The sequence below is a fragment of the Chenopodium quinoa genome, unplaced genomic scaffold (genome assembly GCF_001683475.1).
Source record: "Chenopodium quinoa cultivar QQ74 unplaced genomic scaffold, ASM168347v1, whole genome shotgun sequence".
Classification (NCBI taxonomy): domain Eukaryota; kingdom Viridiplantae; phylum Streptophyta; class Magnoliopsida; order Caryophyllales; family Amaranthaceae; genus Chenopodium; species Chenopodium quinoa.
This window is the reverse complement of record NW_018743292.1, coordinates 9,938,929-9,961,216: the sequence shown is the minus strand read 5'-3', so window position 1 is coordinate 9,961,216 and position 22,288 is coordinate 9,938,929. Positions and strand designations below refer to the sequence as shown.

General features: G+C 35.5%; 3 protein-coding genes across 3 annotated transcripts; 1 reads left to right on the top strand and 2 right to left on the bottom strand.

The window, feature by feature from the left end:
• Positions 1-1,726: 1,726 nt before the first annotated feature.
• LOC110735927 lies at positions 1,727-2,200 on the bottom strand. Its single transcript, XM_021916101.1, has one exon. It carries the CDS (start codon positions 2,198-2,200, stop codon positions 1,727-1,729), a length of 474 nt encoding a protein of 157 aa, XP_021771793.1.
• A 3,586-nt stretch (positions 2,201-5,786) lies between these two features.
• LOC110736957 (protein-lysine N-methyltransferase EEF2KMT) lies at positions 5,787-12,059 on the bottom strand. The gene is made up of 10 exons (XM_021917296.1): positions 11,766-12,059; positions 11,570-11,639; positions 11,081-11,209; positions 10,911-10,968; positions 10,722-10,797; positions 10,201-10,285; positions 9,844-9,900; positions 8,927-9,043; positions 7,994-8,064; positions 5,787-6,371 (listed from the first exon to the last, which is right to left on the bottom strand). The coding sequence occupies exons 1-10, from the start codon at positions 11,876-11,878 to the stop codon at positions 5,960-5,962; spliced, it is 1,188 nt and encodes a 395-aa protein (XP_021772988.1). The 5' UTR covers positions 11,879-12,059; the 3' UTR covers positions 5,787-5,959.
• Positions 12,060-14,479: 2,420 nt separating this feature from the next.
• On the top strand, positions 14,480-21,641 carry LOC110736953 (kinesin-like protein KIN-1). The gene is made up of 16 exons (XM_021917290.1): positions 14,480-14,657; positions 14,758-14,860; positions 15,388-15,431; positions 15,984-16,013; positions 16,096-16,218; positions 16,324-16,349; positions 16,497-16,578; positions 17,003-17,044; positions 17,123-17,156; positions 17,261-17,336; positions 17,405-17,624; positions 17,707-17,798; positions 18,355-18,469; positions 18,575-18,751; positions 20,148-20,279; positions 20,424-21,641. The coding sequence occupies exons 1-15, from the start codon at positions 14,544-14,546 to the stop codon at positions 20,250-20,252; spliced, it is 1,383 nt and encodes a 460-aa protein (XP_021772982.1). The 5' UTR covers positions 14,480-14,543; the 3' UTR covers positions 20,253-20,279; positions 20,424-21,641.
• The last annotated feature ends 647 nt before the right edge of the window (positions 21,642-22,288 follow it).

Here is a 22,288-nt window from a genome sequence, read left to right as displayed (position 1 = left end):
ATCAACTCTACACTCTATGTCAAAGCAGGTTTCCTGATTATTGCAAAACGAGCTTGTAGCACACCAAATGCACGCTCAATGATAAGTGCATAATATACCATATTTTTAGCCCCTAATATAGTCTTATAAGTGTCTTTTAGTTATTATTTTAGAAGTTTAACTAACTTTTATTATATTAGTCATATATTTATCTTTTATTAATTTTATTATTAAGTTAGTATAAATATTACTTAATACGTTTATTTTGTTAATTAGGAATTGGAGACCTAATTTAACCAACACGTGAGATGATAAAACAAGAAGAAATAAAGGATGACGTGGCAAATATGCAAGCCAACAAATATGCAAGCCAGCAGTTCACAACACAAGCAAAGAAAAGAAAAGAAAAAAAAAAGAGAAAGAACATCACGTGAAGAGTCATAGGAAAGAAGCAAAAGCAAATAAGATAAGAAATCCTCAAGTACTCCGTCAATACCGAGGTCACAAAAACAAACTTATCTTCATCTTCAGCCATAATCCAAGATTCTAGCTTTAACTTACTCTCCAAAATTCAAGAAAAGATGAAGATTTATCCTATACTACAATTTTATCCCTTCAAATCCAGAAAACCTATGTTGTTTTCAATTATAAAAATCCCCAATCACCCCTCCCAACCAACACACAAGTTTTACCACAAAAATTATACAGGAAGTTCGTGAGGCTTAGTAGAGCACGAATTGGTCCAGGGTTGATCAATTGGGTGGTATTGGAAGGAGAAGGGACGAATTTGACGACGAGTTCGAGCAGCGGCTGTTTGATTCTTTGCTCAGTTCATAAGTTCTCCTGATTTATGTTTCGTCGTTTAAACGCCGAGTATAATCGTATTTCAATATTCAAGTTTGATATTTAATTGATTCACATGATTCTTTCCTTGTTTTTATATGAACGTTTAATTCATCTATACTTGTAATAGTACATGATTGCTAGTGTAAAGTAATTAGACTATGCTGAATTATTACTTGATGCGGCGTTAATTGATAATTTAGAGTGAATGACTCGATATTACTAGTTTGAGCGACTCAATCGCAGTTTTATTGAGTTTGTGGGTTGGTCTAATAAATCAAGTTTATTGGGGTAGAAAGTGTATTAGCAAGATTCTAATTTCTAGTGAGCTATATATGTCAAATTGACCGCGGCGGTAATTTGAATACCTAAGTGTTAAGTTGAATATTGAAGGAGACTATATGAAAGGAAGTTGGGAAATAAGTTATGTCGTTTTAATCTATGATCGAATTGGTATCACATTGGTGGTTTGCTTGTCGTCTATTGTAAATAATAGATTAGTATATTTTTTTTATCTTGTTTGGCTTAGTTACTCGTTCGATTTAACCCCCCCAATCTCAAGTACATAGTGTGAATAATACTCTATTATGTATATGATTTATTTTTCGAGTTAGACTTTAAGTTTTAAGAGTTGATTAATCTCCTCGCGGGATCGACCCTTGCTTACCCTTTTACTAGTTGTTAATATTTTTGAAGGTTAAGTTAGGAAAATAAATATTTAATTTTATACGGTAAACGACACGTATCACTCAACATCCTTTCTAGCACTCTCTTGACGTTCAGTGAACAGTTTATGCTTAGCGGTTTGGGGGGCCGTAATAGCATCGATAAATGTCGACCATTTTGGATAGATCCCATCCGTGAGATAATATCCTTTGTTGTAAGTATTTCCATTAATTGTGAATTAAACTTGTGGAGCACGATTATTTATTATATCATTGAAAACCAAAGAACGCTGAAGTACATTAATGTCGTTGCATGATCCCGGAGTCCCAAAAAAGGCATGCCAAATCCATAAATCCCTAGAAGCAACGGCTTCTAAAATGACAGTTGTCGCTTCAGATCTTCCTTGATACATTCCTTTCCATCCGCCTGGACAATTTTTCCATACCCAATGCATGCAATCAATGCTGCCAAGCATGCCAGGGAATCCTCTGTCCTCCCCTTCTCTAAGGAGACGTTGGATGTCTTCCGATGTTGGGTTGCGAAGGTACTCAATTGCAAATTGAGCAATGACTCCATCAAAAAACTGTCCAAGACATTCTTTAGTAGTACTTGCACCAAGCTTCAGATATTCTACTTGATCAGCTGAACAACCATAAGCTAACATACGTATGGCTGCTGTACATTTCTGAAGGGGTGAAGCACCAAGACGCATGGTTGCATCTGGGTGTTGTTGGAAGTTGCACTTAATGTGTTGACAATGTGAAGAAAAAGGGGTCTTCGCATACGAAACCTCCTTCAGAACTTAGTTTCATCATATATTGGTTGATCACTAAAGTAATCTGCAACCAAATTATTGTGAGCTGCTTCACAATCTCTGGGCACAGTTATCCTTCGCTCTCTTTGACGTTTATGTTCATCTTGTTGTACGGAAATGTTAACAGTTTGTATTATTGCATGTTACATTACTTGTAATCGACGACTTTCATTGATAAAATCCATGACCATGTGATCATAAATATCATCATTTGAACTCCAAGAAGAAGAAGAACTTGAAAAATTAGAATAATGGTTCATATTGTGTTTAGAAAAGAGTATTTGAGATTGAGAAGGTCGGTAGTAATTGATGTAATGTTATTGTGAATTATATTATGAACTTTATAGACAAAAATAGGATAAGGTAAGTTAGAAAATAAGATTTTTGATAAGGATATGTGGTTACAAAACAAGGTTATTTGTAAGATATGATTTCTATTCTTAATAGTCGTAAGATATGAATAGTCAAAAGATAACACAAATAACACATAAGATATGTCAAAAAAAAAAATTTATGACCGTTGGTATATTTTATTTATAAGAATATTTGACCATTTGAGTTGTATTATTGTTATACATTTTTTGAACTCTAAAAATAACTCCATATATTTGACCGTTGGAGTCATTTTGTGAAAGGAATGGTGTCCTTCCAACAAGTGTATTATTCCGGTAGAGGGTTCAGAATTATTACAAAGGTAATTCTTCAGTAAGGTCAAGTGATCGGAATGCCTAGGTGGAGGCCGCTTCCAATCAGTAATATCAAGGTACAATTGATATTACAGCTTAATCTTAACTGAACCCTTCGGGTCGAACCCAATCGAATCTCCGATCCGAGACGTCGAATTAATCCGAAAGGACTTAATGAGTCGACAGAGTTTTACGAATACAGACGTCGGAAATCGAGCCTAGGGCGTCGATACCGAGCGTCGCAAAATCACAATCGACAAGCATGAGCGTAGCCATAGCTAGGCTAGGCTAGCTCATCGCAAACCTAGGTGCACCATGTGTGTGCTAGGCGCACCATGGTATGCTAGGCACCATCGCAGCCTAGGCGCACCCTAGCAGCCCATCGCAAGCTAGCATGGGTGCCTAGGTGCGCATGGCAGCCATCGCAGGCCACACAGGCACCAGGCAGCCCATAGCAGCTAGCAAGCATGCTATGGTGGTGCATGGGTGCATATGGCGCCTATCGCAGGCCATGGCATCACCAGGCGCACCATCGCAAGCACTGGGTGCTGTGTGCGTGCGTGCCTGGCCTGGCAGCACCATCGCAAGCACCAGGTGCTGGCATGGCTGGCTGCCTGGCAATGGCGCGCCATGTGCGTGTGCTTGAGTGCTAGCCTTCGCATGGCAGCACTAAGCATCGTAGCACATGCGAGGGGCTGCGCGCCAGCTCGATGCTAGGGCCTGGCACTCGCAGCCTCGCACACTAGCCTCGCACAAGCAGCCTCGCATGTGATGCGTGTGGGCTGGCAGTGCGTGGTGCGTGGCGCATGGCTAGTGCGTGTGCGTGCAATGCCTGGCTAGGTGCTAGGCAGCAGTGCCACGCATGCGAGTGCGTGTACGTGCGCACATGCCTCGCATCAAGCACAAGCAGTGCTAGGCACTGGCTAGTGCTAGCGTAGGCATCGTGCTAGTACGTTTGTGCGATGGGGTATGCGAATGGTGCGGGGGGCAGTGTGGCCAGCATGCGTGGCTCGCTAGCAGCACCCATGCTGGTTGTGCTAGCAGTGAGGCGCGAAGAGTAAGTGCGTGGGCTGCTGGGGCTAATGCCAGCACTAGGTGCTAGCAACGCCCAGCGCCAGCACGTAGCACCAGCACATCCCAGCAGCAGCGTGCACTGGCTGGTTGGCTGGGTGCTGGGCAGCAAGGCACGCTAGCTGGCAGCCAGCTAGCACACCTTGACCCGGTTTTGGGCATGGTGTGTGGGGACCAATACATGGCCTTGGGGATCAAGGCAATGGTCCCCCCCAAGCCTTGGTCCTCACTTGGCTTTCTCTATAGTTGTGCCATGTGTCGATTTGTGATTGAGTTGATTAATTATTTAATTTTGGAATTAAATAATTATCATTTTACCAACTCTCCCACATTGATGGAGATTGGAAATCAAGGGATCATTTCCCTATAAATACCAAGCTTGGTATTGGGATTTGATACAACCTTGAGTGGAATTAAAAAGGCAACTCTAGAAAAGAGTAAACCTTTGATTCGTAAAACTCATAGTTATTTTGTCCGGGTCTTGACTAACCTTCAAGACTTAGGACGCTCGGGTCGGGTCGAGGGTACGATCCGTCGGAGATCTCGTCTTTTTGGGATTTTGAAGTAAGAGCTCTTTAGGAGCGAAGCACGCGTCAAAGGTATAATTCTTGTCCTTAATCTTGTTTGATTAAGTTAATTATGCTTGTTTAATTGCTTTAATTAAGGGGCGGGTCTTGGTGGGTTTCCTTCCGCGTAGTGTCGGGTCACTACGAAACCCTACATTTTGAAGTTTTGTTGCATTAACAACTGACAACTTCCCACCCAAATACAATTTATTTTTTATTTTTATTATATTAAACCCCTTTATTGGCAACACAAGCCAAAGTTCTCAATCCTCTCCACCAAGAGGAATGAGCATAGGATCTCTGGAATCGGAAGAGAAGCTCTAACCACTTGAGCTATCCCTCACTCTCACGAGGTATGAGTATTCTCCTTTTGCTAAAAGGATACTTTTAACAATTTTAACATCAATGAGGATTGTGTTAAGTACAAAAAAAGGAGAGCTAAGAGCATATCAATCCTCATTTATGTTGATCATGCTCTAACATTGGTGGGAAGGCCCCATTTTCATTTATATAAAACTCTGTACAAATTTGTCACTTAATAAAAGATTTTTTTTTATTTTATTTTTTTTATCTCGTAGATACACTTGAATTTTACCATTTACATCTTAGTGCCTTTTTTTTTTTTTTTTTTTTTTTTGAGTTAATCCTAGTGCCCTTTATAATTCTCAATTTAACCTTATTATTCCCATCCACAGCATACCTCACTACACTCTTACAAGCAAGCAATCAGCAATGGACATCCACCTAACAAGCGCAGCTCCACGCCTCCACCACCCTCTTCTCTATTCCCACCACAAACACCATACATTGACTATCGTCGACCTTGACATTGCGAATCAAAGATCCATCAATGGATTATTCATGGCTATGCAAACTTTCTAAAACCCGTGGTAACAACGATGTTCATGAATTCCACTACCACCTATAGGCAGAGCCCGCAGAGGCCTTCACAATGTCCACTAGCACATATGCGGAGGCATCAAGATTTTTTTTTTTTTGCACAAAGAGAGGACAATCCTGGTTGAGTTGCTACTCTTCCTACATAGCAAAAAATAAAAATTCTACCTTGCATAGCTGTTGAAATGAAGGATGAATTGATTTACAACATCATCAATACTTAATAGATACTATCAAATATAATCAAATAAGAGTACTCTTATGTTTTACATAATAATCCACGTTTTAAACTATTTCCTTGAGAATGCTTTTAGCACTCGTTACAAAGTTAAAAGGGAACCCCATCAACAAAACTACAAAAGAATTTTGCTTTCTTAATAGAGATAAATAGAGTTGTTGCAAAAATACATTGTTATGAGCACACTTTCACTACTTTACTAGCTTACATAGGATAGCACCAGCAAGTGTACATCTGATCTCTTATATGATTCCATGTATGGTAGCAAATTATATGGCCTAATAGATTTGGTTATATCCCTAACAAGAAGATTATTTTGACAGCATAAGTTCAGAAAACAATTGAAAGTATCAATGTTTCGTATCACTGAGGCAATAATGGCCACCGGACCAATATCCATTTCTTTGATCAAGGTTCTTAAAGTCGCTTCCTGTAATGTCGCTGTGTTGGATTCCGTAGAATCATCACCGAGGCAATCTTCTTCTTTATTATCTACACGAGCACTGCCATTCAATTTACTGTCACTGGTTTTTCTTCGATTTAGAAAAATGGATAGCACTTGAACAAGATGTGGGAGGCATGATGGATCATAGATTACATCAGCTCCCAAACTGCAAGGCAACCAAACAAAATATATATGCTCAGGGATGAGAGTAACAGGGCACATAATTTACTTTAAGGCCCTGCTTTGCCTGAAATTACTAAACTGATATTATATATGCTGATTAAAAGTAATTTATTGAATTTTTTTCCTGATTATAACTGAAATGTGCATTATTGTATAATTCTTTAAACTTGAGAAGAACAGAACTTCAATCTCTCCAGAAATTAACGGAATTCTTTGTAGATTTTAGATAGGATACCCTTAAGATAGTACATGCAACCATTAAAGTGTACTCAAATTATGTCCATGCTCAAGTTGACTATGCAAGGAGGGTTCACAGTTGGCTATATGGCCTATATTTTATCAAAGCAAAACTTGCAACATTTCTACAGCTTGAATTCCCAATTCCTCTCTGGTCTCGGACTTTCATACTTCGTAGTTTAAAATTATCTTAAAGAGAGAGATCTCTATTGAAGAGTCACGACCAACAGATGAAGTGTCACTTCAGGAAATATGGGTTTTCATACCTCATGGTATAAAATTATCTTTTACTTTCTTTACAAGTCCTTCTTGTTGCTATTTACCGCCTTCACCGGACTTTTACCGGCCATTCAAGTCAGACAGGTTTTATAATATTTCAAAATAAAATAAAAAATAAATTGGGGTAATTACCTAAACCCGACCTGGGAAAACACACACGCATATCAGGTTAGGGTTTAGAATTTGAATCCGAAAACTTAAGGGTTCTTTGGCATTGTTGTGGTTTTCTTTTTTTGGATTTTTTTGTTTTTCAAAACATATGATATATATCAAATAATGAATCACAAATAAGTCAACTGATTGAAATCATGATAACTTTAAAAACTGACAATAGAAAAGTGAAAATACCTTTTTCTTGTTCCTGTTATTGGTTTTGTTTTAAAAAAAACAAAAAACTGAAAACAAAAAACTATGCCAAACAATAAACAAGTTCGGGTTGGGGTAATTAACCTATCTAGAGCTTAACCGAACCCGAACCCAGCCAAATCTAACCTGATTACCTGATTGCCAGCCCTACATGATTTTCTCTTTCATCCTAGCCATATCATATTCATCATTTGGCCTTCTCTAAAAGCCCCATTCTGAGATGCCACATGAAATTTGAACCTTGTGGGGTCGTTTGGTTCGCAAAGTGGTATAGTGTTGGAATTAGGAATAACATCAGGCCATGAGGGTGATATGGGATTGAAACTTAATGCTAAATACCAAGTCTTTGGTTTTGTTCGGAAAAGAACATTTTTCTTTTATAATGAGCCATACTCACCTCGCCCTTTGGGTTTCTAAACCCCATACCTTGTGGGATTGAAAAATGGATTTGGAAATTGAAATTTTCTTAAACAAACATTAGAAATGGGTTTTCCTCATTCCAAGCCCATACTTTATGCCTACATTAATTGAACCAAACCCCCCTGAATACTCTAGAATCTAGAAATCTCGAGATTTACATGTTCCTAAGGTTTACAACAACAAATTTTGACAGCATAGAAAATAAAAATCCATGGCAATAAGGCCAATGACGTAGGAAAACCTTCCTCGGAAAGAAGAGCTATATAGTTATACTAGCATAAGACTAACAAAAGTAATTCTTACACAATATCAGACTTGATTTGCTGAAGCTCACTCTCTTTTGCAGACTCCCATGGCAAATGTATGCATTGCACCTGCACCAAATGATAGGAAAATTATTTCTATGTAGATTCACACTAGCCATTCCGGACGTGCTAGCAAATGGAATATATGTATATAATTACATAATCACATAATAATATGAACTATTATAACATACACGATCCATTAAATGTCAAAGCAGTGAGCATACGCATCAAACTAGATGGTTCAGTCTTTCTTTCCAACTCTATCCCTACCTTCTCTATCCATACGTTGGATGAAAACCCAGCAATTACACTTTTAAAGTATATATATTGGATGAAAGTTTATAGCAAAATTCACACAGAATACCTTCTAAAAATTAAGTTTATTCCACATCAAACAAAGGTCACTACTACATCTATTATCTATTAAAATCAAGGGAAAGAGTAAGGAGACCATCTTCCATCCCGTGACCAAACTTCCCATGGACCAAACTAGATTTTTCTGGCAATTGGTACATGTGATGAGTACAGGAACATAATTTGGACATCCATTTTGAAGCACCACGAATAGGAAAGGAGGAAAAGTATAGATAGAGGGATTAGTATTTACTTTACATGGTGCTGCAATGGGCAGAAGTAAATGCTATATACAGAAAATCCTAATTCATTCACATGTCACTTGAGGTCTTATGTGCCACATAGCACAATGAGTCAATGACGCAGCACAGTTGTACAAATAGAGCACAATTGAAAGATTAAAGAAGCAACCTCACAAGCATGGAAATATGAACCTAATTAGCTCTAAAGGTGGATTCGAAGATATAAATAGTAAAGGCAAAGAAGCCAATTCAAACACCTGGAGCATTAAGGCTTAAAGAGAGTGCTTATCAACATCAGATTTTGCTGCCTTAAATAGATCATTATAACTTACCATATATGAGCTATCTGTACTTTTATCTAAAGAAGCTTCTGGATTTTCAATCTTATTCATTTCCAAGTTAATCTTCAAATTTGCTAAACTTGATGCATCACCATCTGACAAGATAACCTGCATAAAAAACACAAAATCAAGAATCAAATACTCAGAAAATATGAAACTGCAATCTCTGCTGAAAAAAGCTTAGGATGGAAAGAATCGACATCTGGGGAAAAGCAGGATCAAAAGAACAACACTGGCAACAAGTCATCCTCAAAAACAGAAAGACAAAGAATGGGCTACATAACTAGAAAGTTCCACATCATAAGAAACATACATGAAATGACGAAGATTACAAAATGGGGTGCTAAATCATAGGTCAGGCAGATGAAACAGAGGAAACGCTGAACACATTGAGAAATTGGGGGATAGTAGATAGACGAGAGAGAAAGACAATAGACATATGTGGTGCAATTTTAAAACAGGGAGAAAAAAATGAGGTGTCAAATCCTTTATGGTTTATACTAAGGGATTTAGATGTTTACCATTTTAGGTGGCTTGGCCACTAGTTCTTATAGGCATATAGATATACTCTCCAGGAGTTACAATTTAAATATTGAAATTCAGAAACATTTCTAACACAGCAACAAACGTCGAATAACTATTCTGTTCTAGCCGTTAGGGCAGAGTATTAACCCAAAACCTAGCCAGGCTAAACCCACAGAATGATTTAATCTACCAATTAGAAGAAGGTTTCATCAACTTGAGTGTCACTCCTCCCTGTCCAAGATATGAAAAGGTAAATTTATATTGAAAGAGCATACCTCGTGAACGTAAAAACTACGACGGTAAAACAGTTATCACAATCTATTAGATACATAGAACAATTCAAGATTTTCTTCTTATTATGAAGGAAATATAACATAACGAACCTGCGAGGCGTTAACATGATTAAGGCAGACACCAAGCAGACCTACACCTGAACCAACCTGTTTCACATGCAACAAACAAAAGAGCATAATTATTATCAGAATTAACACAATCACGATCTTGGATCATCAAATTGCAGTGCAGTATAAATGCATGATTATTTACTCATATAATATAGTTCCACAAGCCAAGTTATGATCATTTGACAAAAGCAAGTCAAGAATGAGATACTACTGCTACTTATAGCAGCTTGATTTCCTAGCTAATCACCAAGTTATTCACAGGATGATCAGCCATATTATTATATGCAGTTACATATAAACTTCTTTAAAAGAAATGTATTATGGCAAATACTTCACCTCAAAACATGATTTTCTCGTAAAAACTTCAGGGAATGAAAGAACAAACTCTGACAGAAAAAGACAAGAAGGCCAAAGAGCACACCTACACATTATTTACATAGTTAGCATGACTGTTCAAAGCAAGTAAATTAAATATGTGACTAGACTTTCAGTGCAAAAGGGAAAAATCTGAGCAAGACCAAACTAAATTAGAACCACCAAAAGACGAAGCTAACAAAACCATATGCTGAAGACAACAAATCTTAGCTTCTGACAATTCCTTGAGAAAATTTTCTTTTCTAATTTTTGAAAACCATGATAAGATAAATACAATATTCAGATTATCATTAAATTCTGAGCCTGGAACAATGCTTGATAAAAGAGTAATATACCTATTGTAGTATTGTTGCGTTAAAAGGAAGACCAACATTACAGCACAAAGGAAAAAAAAAATCAATTAATTTCATAATTTTTATTCGGTTAAGTGATCATAATAGGGCAAAAAATTCTAAAAATAATATATTGATAAAAAAACTTACCCAGTGTCCCCTTGAAGCATGTTAAGAGAACATTGTAGTGGCACAACCATCTGCATTTCACCAGGGTAACTAGGAACTTAAAAACATATCAACAAAAAGAAGTGAAAGCGTTAGCCAGACAGTAGCTCCACTAAAAACCCTAATGTTTGACAACAATATAAATGGAAGTAATGGTTTAAAATTGCTTACTGTCATGAAAAATAAATGATATGCATTTCACAATCCATGCTTTTTCTGATGCGTCTTCCTACGGTTTTAAATCAGAAGTACAACAAAACAATGCATATGAGTATATGATAAATGAGAACACCAACTCAAGGGCTTCCATGCAAAAGCAATATTGCCTAACCAAAACTGACCTTCAAAGAAACCATGTAGTGAGCATAACGTTCATAAAATTCATCCAACACATTGCTGCCAGTTAATTCAATTTCTTTAATGAGCTTCTTCAGAAATAGTTTCAAGTAAGGTACATGAAGGTTCTCATCCTGCAACAATACAAAGCCAAATATAATTATTTACCAAAGGAAAACCTCCAACCACTGTACAACAATATAATTCTAAGTTTACTCAGGTCCACTAGTTAAACAATACACATTTTTAGTGGATAAACCTTGCATATATAAGAGAGCTATTGGCCCATTACCATCCATTACCGCTTGAGGAGGGGTATTGGTGGTAATGAATATTCATGAAGAAAAACACAAGTTTGGGATGATCATTCATAACTTCCCTCCCTCCACAATAGGCAGAATCCAATTGGGGTCATACATAAATTACAGGTAAATGAGTAAAATGACACTATCAAGATTCTATTAAAAAAAAAAAAAAAAAAAAAAAACCCTTACAAATTTGTTGATGCAATAATCCCAAATGAATTGTTGCACTTCCTCTGAAATGAAGCCACCCCCACATCTCCTGTAAATACATAAAAATGGGGAATTTATTAGAATAAAATATTAGTAACAAGTAATTTGCAACACTATTAAGAAGTATGGTGAAATGGATTATTTTTTCTTTAAAAAAAATAAAATTAAATTTTACCTTGCTAAAGAAATTAAAGAATCGGATGGTTCCATAGCAAGAAAAGCTGAGACCAAATACAGCTTGTTAAGGTCCAAATTTCCCATGTCAAATTCCCAGTAATGGTTCGGCATGATTAATTTATTTGGAGAACGGGACACAGAAACGCAGCAATGGCCAATGGGGACTGGGGAGGTTTTGAGCCAATGGGTTTTGGGACTTTTGGGTAGAGAAGATATAAACCGGTGAGTTGTGAACTTGGGTGTTGAAGTGATAATTTGAAGTCATTTAAGTTTTGGTCAATTTATGGTTTGTTCAGCTCACCTTATTTTTGCTGGTCTGATGATCAATTGATTGGACTAAATTTTAAATTTATGTGTATACAATAATATACAAAGAAAAAAGATATCAAGTGGGGTATTTTTAGATTCTTAATAATGTGTACTTTAATAAGATGTATACCCTCCATTTCGTAATAATTGCAACACTTTTTTTTATGTCATTTTCAACACTTGCTAATTTGGTAAAGACCCACTATTATTTTATTTATTATCTCTCATATTAACCCCACTTTTACAAATATTTAATCACTAGTTTAGTTCCCGTGAGATGCACAGTTTTAAACAAACACATTGTGAGATTTGTTTAAAATTCGGAGAAAGAAAGTTTTCTATTCCGTAATTTTTTTGTATACCTGACAAGTAATTTCTACTGTATCATATAACTTGTAAAATATACAAAAATATAAAAAATTAAAAAAATTCACAATAAACACTTTCGAACATTGAAATTTTAACCTATACCTGTTAAAAAAGACTCGATAAGGAAAAAGGATAAGGCATATGAAAGGTTTATTAGATAATATATATATATATATATATATATATATATATATATATATATATATATATATATAAGAGAGTAAAAGTAAAAAGCCTACTCTATATTTCCTTAAACTATATGCACTCCTTACCGTTGCAATACCGTTGCAATTAATATGAAACGGAGGGATTAGTTTTCATTTTATTTTCACTACGAACTTAAAGATATATAGCGATAAAAAGTCGCACATAAAACGATGATCTAATCTGAACTGAACTTATTTTTTCTGATCTGAACTTATTTTTTCTTAAATAAATAAAAATAAGTTGAACTAAAAAGGCGTTTAACCCATTGGAGATGGTTTTGTGATAAGTCACCCAGGTGTACATATAAAATCATTGAATCTATCAGTTATTGGCTCTGTGAATTATTTGCTTATGCATCTAGGTGTACATATAAATTATTGGTTAGGTGAATTATTGTGATAATTATAACAATTATTGGTCTGTGATGATAATTATTATTCTTGTTATGAATTTATTGGTTAAGGTCTTGTTTTATATACCTTATTTTATAAATAAGATAAGTTTAGGAAACTAAGTTTGAGTAAGTTTAGATAAAATACGTTTGAGAAAAATAAGTTCTGATAAGGGTTATCGATCAAGTTTAATTTACAACTAAAATATTAATTCAAATATAAGTTTAGATAGGTAAAAATCAAGTGAATGAAAATCACCTTAGATTTAAATTTTAAAGGACAAAAACTAATACCAACAAGTATAACCGTTAAATCAAAAGAACATAAACCCTATGGGTTAAAACAAAGTAAAACAAACCCCAAAAGAAACCAAAAACATATACCGAGTAATTTAAAACAAATCCAATCTGAACACGTGCAACAAAAAATTATTAAACCTTATTAAAGAACACAAAATCATAATAACATATGGGAGTAATCCATATTCAAATTAACATGCCCCATATTACAAAGAATACAGAGTATAAATTAATGAGCCTATATAATTCAAACCCATAATTTGTTGTTTAATGAGCCTATATAATTCAAACCCATAATTTGTTGTTTTGACAAGGTGCACCATTTAATTTGTGTAATTTAAGTTCTATATTTTTAAAAGACTTTAGACAACTCTACATTTAACTTTTTGTAAATAACTATCAAAGGAAATAAAGTTCGAAAAACAACTCAAAACCCTTAAATTAAAGGGTATGCAATCAATAAAGGAGAAAAAAAAGAAAAAAAAAAAGGAGAGAAAATAGAGTAAAACCCCTAAATTAATCATTGTATGTAGTTTGTCTAAAAAAAAAATAATAAAAATCATAGACACTACTTCCATTACATATTTTGAAACAGAGGGTAGTAGAACAACAATTTTTGAAAAGAAAGCCTTGAATACTCTTCTTTTTACCAAAAAGTAAAATTGCGTTCAGATTTAAATATCACGCTTTACTAAACTAGTTGATGATTTTTGTTTGATGACAACTAATTATCCACCATCTCAGCTAATTGGTTGTTGGTATAATGGGCTGCATTTTGATAGGGAGGGACGAGAGGTGACTGGAATCTAACCGCTCATAATTGAATTCGAATTTGGATTAGCCACAGGTGAATCGGGTGGAAAAAAAATAAAACCGCCATCTCAAATCTCCCGCCAACACTACAAAATCTTTCCATCAACATTTCAATCCAAATTATCTCCCTTCTTCCAGTATACTCTCCTCTCTGCCCTCTCCCTATCTTTTAAGTCTCAATCAAAACCTTCAGAAATTCTGCAAGTTTATCATCCAGTATAATTCTACTCTGTGTAAATTTTTCTTAATTTTCTGTTTCATCGTTTGATCAATTCGTAGTTTACACTACAAAAAATCGACGATCGTTAAATTTCAGGCTGAATTGCTATTATTCAATTTTAGGTTTGAATTTCATCTTCAATTTCTGGTTCTTATGTTTAATTGAAGATGTCGAAGGTCATAGTTTGCGCTCGATTCAGGCCTTTGAGTTCTGGCGAGATCAGAGATCACGGCAATGGCGTTAGTATTCATCGTATTGATGATGAATCATTCAATTTCAAGGTAATTATCTCATACATTTCAGAAATTTCGGAAAATTTTAAAAATCTTCGAATATTTTGATTTTTCGCTGATTTTGAATGTATTTTACTTGGAATTGAAGGATGAGAAAGACGGAGATTTAAAATTCGGTTTCGACAAAGTGTTCTATGAAGATTCTGCTCAAGCTAGTGTTTATGAAGTTTTAGCTATGCCGATTGTTCAAGGTGATCAATATTTGAATTATTTGAAGTATGAATGAAATTTAGGTTTGCGTTTGTTAATTATAAGGAAAATTAAGGAGGATCATTGCATAGGGTTAGAAACTTATCTCTTTGATCGAAAACCGGAAACCGGAAAATGAGCAATCAATTTTTTGGTTAGGAGAAATATATTGTCGAACTGTGTTTCAATATCAGAAATAAGAGGTTGATACTAAACGACTTATTCTGATAATTTGATTCAATTTTCTCTTGGAAATTGTACGCGAAGTTTTTCCTTATTCTGAAATTTCTCTAGTGTAATTAGTCTTTTGTAGTAGTTCATTCACTTCATTGAGTTTAGCGCGAAAGAAACAGAGTGAAATTCACTCTACCTGCATATGTTTACTGATTGCCGTCCTTTTTGGAAATTGCAAATTGTATTTGGTTTGTTTCTTTAATTGCTTGAGTACAGAAGAAGGAAAAAAATATATGTAAAAACCGTGTGCTAATCAGGTTTAATGTTGTTTTCAAATGCTATGAAAACATCACAGATACTGTTAATGGACTAAATGGTACAATCCTCTCTTATGGCCAGGTAACTTTCGTTTGCTTGGTTGCTTTTGCTGCTTCTCTCCCATTGCTACACCATTCTGAATGGAGTGTAGCTGACAAATATATATAGATAATAAACATCATTTTTTTTTCCTGTTGCTTGTGTTTATATCTGCTGTATTTGGATTACTAGGAATAGTAACCGTGTGATTTTGCTTTCTTTCCTTCTGTAGCTATGCTTGCCACTCCAAAAATTTTATGGCACAGTACTTTCAGCCGTTGGAGATGCTCTAATAGCTTTGATAATGGTGGAAATTGTGTCCTAAAGTCTGAAATACATGACTAGGACAACGCACATGCTGTTTTTATATTTGATTGAAAGATATTTCGAGTTATCTCTCAAATAAACTCTAAAGCAATCCTAAATTCCTAATGCTTTTGAATTAAAAATTATTATTTACCCTGCATGAAGAACTAGAGGTTAGATGCAAGAGCAATCTGTGTTTTAGTACTTTTAGGAATCTTCTTCATGGAAGCTTATAATTGATTTTCAAGTTCTAACCAACTTAAACTACTTTTGCTTATGTGGTCACAGACTGGAGCTGGCAAGACGTATAGCATGGAGGTGAAAAGATTTTTCTTTTCAAATTGGTACTAGTATATGGTTATAAAATAGTCAGGTGCTTACCAAAGAATCTTCATGCCAGGGACCTGGAATCATCAAGTGTGACGCTGAAAGGAAAGGTCTGATCCCAAGAGTTATAGAAGGACTCTTTGAGATGATCAATTCTTCAGAAGGAGCGACTGCATATTCAGTTAAATTGTCAATGGTAAAGTCTTACTTTGCTCATGTAGTTGAATTTCATCTGATTATGCCCCCCTCCCCCGGCTCTTCTTAGTTCTTATGGGGCTTACGCATTTTCAAACTGCTGCAGGTTGAGATTTACATGGAAAAAGTGAGGTTGGTATCAATTGACGGTCAGATTCCTTAGTGAAGTAAAAGTGATTACATTTTTAGTGGAAGAGCCAGATTATTATGCATTACTTTTTCTGACTCAGTGACTCTTTACCAAGATATATGATAAATAGGTGTGATCCTTCTTTGCAGGGACTTGTTTGATTTGTCAAAGGATAACATACAGATTAAGGAGAGCAAATCTCTAGGAATTCTTCTGTCTGGAGCCACAGAGGTGAGTTTACTTTTTACTTATCCTTGACTTTACCCTGTGATTCCTGCCAAAAGTACTAATAGGAATTTATCAACTGGAGACATCGGCTTGTTTTGTTGTTTTGGAGTCCTTTGCCAATTATGTGAAGATCAACTTGTGTTACAAATATGAAATGACTGCAATGGTTTACACAATCTTTTATACTTGTGAACAAGTATCATCCTATGGGCTGGAAGATTTTTCTTGATACTAATAGCATTTGCCATATATGTTAAGGTCATCCTTTGCCAATCATGTTAAGTTCAATATGTTGCCCAGTGAAAATTGTGCACTGCCCAGTGAAAATTGTGCTGAACTTGGAATGCATAATTATGGCTTTCTCTCCTGCTTATTGATCATTTATGGCATGCTCACATCAGTCTACAATTGACTTCAACATTTTCAGATTCCTGTGTTGGAAGCTTCTGAAGCAATGCAAATTCTATCTGTAAGTTGAGAATGGCTATGGATGTTTCTAAGTTCTATTCGCGCTTTAGCTTCTGACAGCGGGCTCTTAAAAATGCAGAATGGAATTGTGAATAGAGCAGTTGGGGAGACCCGTGAGCATCCTTTCTCCATGACTGTCAAATCTTTGACACACTATATATCAGTACATACAAAGATATAAAATCTTGATGCTTCTGTTTTTCAATCTTGGTGTCAGAGATGAATGTTGCTAGTAGCAGAAGTCATTGTGTCTATATATTCACGGTTCAGCAAGATATTTCTGCTGATAAGAGGTACTTTCTTATTCCTATTGTCTGTATTTGAGATTTGTACAAATTGCAGATCTGAAATTTGTTTACAGGACTAAAACGGGGAAACTTATTCTCGTGGACTTGGCTGGCTCTGAAAAAGTGGGAAAAACTGGAGCAGAAGGTAGACTTCTGGAAGAGGCAAAGACAATTAACAAGTCCCTTTCTGCCCTGGGAAATGTTGTAAATGCATTGACATGTAGCCCACTGAGCAAGTTGACCCACATCCCTTATCGTGATTCGAAGCTTACTCGAATACTACAAGATGCACTGGTTAGATTTTTTTTCTTCTTCTGTCCTTGTGCTGGATTTGTGAAAATTTCTGTATCTTGAAATTCTAAATCTCATATTGCAGGGTGGCAGTTGCCGAATGGCTTTGCTGTGCTGTTGTTCCCAAAGTCTTTCAAATGCACCGGAGACTCTATCCACCCTTCGTTTTGGTGCAAGGTTGCCTAATTTCAACTCAGAAAAATGCAACTCATTATGCATGTGTGTGTGTGTGGGGGGGGGGGGGGGGGTAAGGAGTTGTATATCTTAAGTCTGTCTAATTTAGAGATATTTTTTTACCGACAAAGGATTAAATTGAAAAACTCTAAATGAGTGATGAGATCTCTCTTCAATTTAAATATTATCAAATCTTAAATACTGTTTAATGCTTGAAAACTATGTTTGTGCTAATGATGCTCTATGAACATGATGAGTGAGACCTTTTCTTGGGTATGACTTGTATTCATTTAGGTAATTGGCATGAAAAATCATTGATCATATTTTCACCTTTTCCCGGGGTCAGTTTTAGTTGTCCTTGCCTCAAATCAGTTTTAGTTGTTCTCTCTTCACTTTCTTGGATGTTGGTACAGAAGGCCAGAAGTGAATCAACATTCACCTTCAATACTTAAAAATCTAAACTGAGCATTCTCTTTTAAGTGCTGAATTTGCTCATGTGAGCAACTTTTCATAATAAGTCTACTGAAGATTGGTGACCTTTTGTCCTTTTAATGGCCAGGGCACAACATATAAAAGCAGCACCTTGTGTTATCCCATGCGAAGATAAAATCAGCAAGACACAAGAATATAATGTTCTAAACAAAGATGTGGCATGCGAGAGAATTTTGGACATGGTATGCTTGCTTAATTGTTTGTTTGTATATGCTTAACTGGTTTGCTCTACCCTGAGGGGATAAAAATCATGTTTGCTCAGGAATATTTGTTTCTTCCTGTTATAGCTGAAAGACAGAATGGGCATTGAGGAATTGGAGATGCTAAGAGAGCTGCTAATCTTAGAGGGAATTATGTACCGCCCGAGTTCAATGGAAGACTTGATATCGGAATGTGAAACTGTCGGGTCAACTCTTATGTCATCCTTGGGGATAACAGTAGAGCTTGTTTCCACAGTGGAGGAGGTACAAACAATTTTATGCCGCTATTAATATGAAGTTATGCAATCTCTTTGCTTTTCTACTTCATTTTTTCCTGTAATGATTAGAGGGGTAACTGCAATACACGGACAACTTGCTTAGTGCTTACGCTTGGAATCCCTTTAAGATGCTGAACTAAACTGTGAGTAGAAGATAAAGAAGTAGCAGAAGTGCATCTCCATACTCTCCAAAGAGTCCATTCTATGTACATTCTTACCACAACCTTGATATTATTTCTCCCCAAGTTCCCCTTCAGGCATTTTGCTTACAAATACTTCCATTACCCCTTCTTTAGAATTCAGACACGGTTGCAACTTACAAGCAAATTACTTAGATTTTGAATTCTTCTACTTTGCATGGGTTTAGAGGGTAGACCCAGTTCCCACCCTTCCCGAAGAGCAATTTTCAGTCAATCAAACCAAAAGTAGCTCTATTCTTGGAGGCTTGGAGCAGTTGGCAGTATTTGTCAACTTTATATTTAAAAACTCCAAACTAAATTATAAGGTGAAAGTAAATCTTGTTGCTGCAATGATGTAATCCTCTACCCTCTTTGAAAATCCCCTAGGCACTCCCTTTATACTAGTCATTATAGAATGGAGATTTGAAACCGTCAGATAGACAAAATATGGCAGGAGACTTGAACCTTTGAAATATGGTCGCAACTAATGCCCAGTCTAATGAATGATACTATGGTAGGCATTCTTGTAATGAAATATCATTATTGCTTTAGGTGACCCATTCTTTCTTGCTAAGAAAGCACAAAATTTAGCCATCCAACCCTAGTGACTTAAATGTGAGGTAAAAAAGATTAGTTGATATCATTATTATAAGAAACAGGAGAAAGCACACTCAAGTAGTATCATTCTTGTGAAAGGAGAGTATCCATGACCTCTCTTTGAATATTTACACCCTGGTTGCTCTAATAAAATGCAGAATTTATCACAGATAACCTGTTCATCAAAAAGTCACCTGCATTTATTTATTTATAAAATGAGGGCATGAGCAGCTATAAAGCAACTGTATTCTCTCTTATTTTTTATAGATCCATTTCCTTTACAAGTTTCTTTTCAATCCTTCATATTGAGTTGGGGGGGGGGGCGGAATGTGGTGAAATCCTTGGGAGTTATGATGACATGCATGGCACTGAACACAGCAGATGCACACATACTGCGTTTTTCATAGCTGCCGCTAATTATATTTTATTTTTTTATTTTATGAAGCTAACTTCATAAGCAATGCAAAATTTTGATAAAAAGAAAAACTAGCTTTATTAAGCTAACAATCTTTTCATCTTATCAACATTATGTTATTCATTTTCTGAAATATAGTATAAACAGTAGTTGTGTTTTGTGTGTCTTTTGACGAGCAATGTGCCTAGCAGCTACTGAAGCAGAACAACATTCTCAAGGACAAGCTAGCAGCTGCAGAAAATAGAAGCTTTTTGGATAGAATATCATATGCCCTCGGCTTCTGCACTCTTTGGTGATATGCCCATATTTCGTCACTCAGACACGTATGTGAAGATTTTTATCATCAAATCAGTACAACGGGGCAGCAAATTCATTTAATTATAACTTACAAGTCTATAATCCTTCAGATATCTTCTGAATACTTTCTATTAATTTCTTATATCCATTAGCTTTATATCCTGATCCAGGTGTTAAAATTTCCTATCTAAACATGCTCAGCAACCTTGGCAACGTATATGAAGTGCCAAACTTGTCAGCAATCTCATCAGAAAGCAACGATTTTATACTTCTGTCTTCATAAATAAATACTCCAATGATTGTGGGAGCACCGGAGCAATGGCACTACACCAGATATTTGGTTCCTCGTATATATACATTACAGCACTATTAGCTAACAGGACCGAAGCAAAGTCTATAAGCCCAAAAAACTGGAATGCTGTGGAACTAAAGATTTCACTCAAAGTCGCATCATATATATACATGTAAATGTCTTCAACTCAATATTCTAAGCTTCCGGAGTTTACATTTGTGTAAAGTGAAAGAATACTATATCTTGAGGTATGTTATTTGTATTGTTTGTCACAGCCACATAAATGATAGCTTTGATATTGCTATTAGTAGAAGATATATAAAAATAACAGTTTGCTTCGTAGAAAATTGGAATGGTTAGTTTTTGCCCCACCTTCATCACCATTTGACTCCACTTAAGTGATTACTAAATTGCCCCTCCAAGTTAAGTCCTTATTCATTCCTTAAAGTTATACGTGTATAACAAAAGACTAATCCAAACTCATTAATTTTGTCATATTGAGCTAATTCTTAAATTTACAATTAACAGGAATAGAGAAACTATTTAGACAGCTACTTAATTGAATTTGTCGGAATAATTGGGAGTTCAAATGATGGTGCTTCTTTCCCTGTTCTTGTTATAGGAATTATTTAATGGTGAATTGGGAAAGTTGGATTATTTATCTTATAATATCCTAGCACATGAGAGTGAGGGATAACTCAAGTGGTTAGAGGTTTCCTCCCTTCCTCAGAAAACTATGAGATCGATTCTTACCCTCGCTCTTGTAGCTCTCTAAACACCAAAAAAAAAATATCCTAGCACATAACGTAGTTTATGACTTACTTCTTTCCTTTTTTAATAATTGCATGGCCTTATTTGGTTTTTGATAGTGGCATCAGTTTCCTATATTGTAAAGTCTTACCAGTTTATTTACTACCTCTGTTAAGTATTAGTTGCAACTTTGGGGTATTATTTGTGAGATATAAAATATTCCAAAGTTATAACTAATATTTAACGGAGGTAGTAATTATAATTTCTTAGCATATGCCCCACTTTTACATCATAATACTCGTACTATTTTTCATACTCCATTTGTCCCACTCTTACATTATACGAGTAATACATACTTTTCATATCTTATACATATGCTCTATGAAAATTACTTGTAAAATCAAATAATGCTATTGTGCAGGAACAGATAAGAGTATTATTGAGTTAGTCTAGACTCTAGGGTCTCCAACAATAACCAAAATAGAGTACTTATATATTTTCGGCTCAAGGACAGTAGACTTTTAATGTGTTGTACATGGGAACCGCTCTTTTAAACTTGTGCACTGTATAGGTTTCAGGAACTTTTGGTCACATGAAGCTTCTAAATAATCATTCGTATTTTTATAATTCAAAAAATTGACAAGAGGTTGTGTTTTGTGAGAGGTAAAACATTACAGATATTCAACATAAATAAGGCGACATTAGTGCTTATTTAGGGCGGAAATTAGTAATAAGACGGTGAATAACTATCCCAAATATAGTTTCTTCGTTGATATGAAAGTTATCAATCTCACAACGTATTAAAAGCTAACAGTTTCTAAGTAGTATTGCCAATTTATTAGAAAATATATTTGTGAAAGACTTTAAAAGTTGTATTTTAAAAATGGTATTAGTACACTAATGAGCTAAATTTCAGCATAATGACTTTTTACCATTATACCAAATGATCACACCAAGGGCAAATTTGGCATCAGGAAAAATAGGCAGGCCAAT

Excerpts from the sequence above, each read along its gene's own strand:
- LOC110736957 (XM_021917296.1), bottom strand. The coding sequence starts at position 11,878 with ATGCCGAACCATTACTGGGAATTTGACATGGGAAATTTGGACCTTAAC. Across the intron at positions 11,210-11,569 it reads ATTATTGCATCAACAAATTT|GATGAGAACCTTCATGTACC; the intron begins GTAAGGGTTTTT and ends GTATTGTTGCAG. Across the intron at positions 9,901-10,200 it reads CGAGAAAATCATGTTTTGAG|GTTGGTTCAGGTGTAGGTCT; the intron begins GTGAAGTATTTG and ends CATGTGAAACAG.
- LOC110736953 (XM_021917290.1), top strand. The coding sequence starts at position 14,544 with ATGTCGAAGGTCATAGTTTGCGCTCGATTCAGGCCTTTGAGTTCTGGC. Across the intron at positions 16,014-16,095 it reads GCAAGACGTATAGCATGGAG|GGACCTGGAATCATCAAGTG; the intron begins GTGAAAAGATTT and ends TCTTCATGCCAG. Across the intron at positions 17,625-17,706 it reads GAATACTACAAGATGCACTG|GGTGGCAGTTGCCGAATGGC; the intron begins GTTAGATTTTTT and ends CTCATATTGCAG.
- LOC110735927 (XM_021916101.1), bottom strand. The coding sequence starts at position 2,200 with ATGCGTCTTGGTGCTTCACCCCTTCAGAAATGTACAGCAGCCATACGT.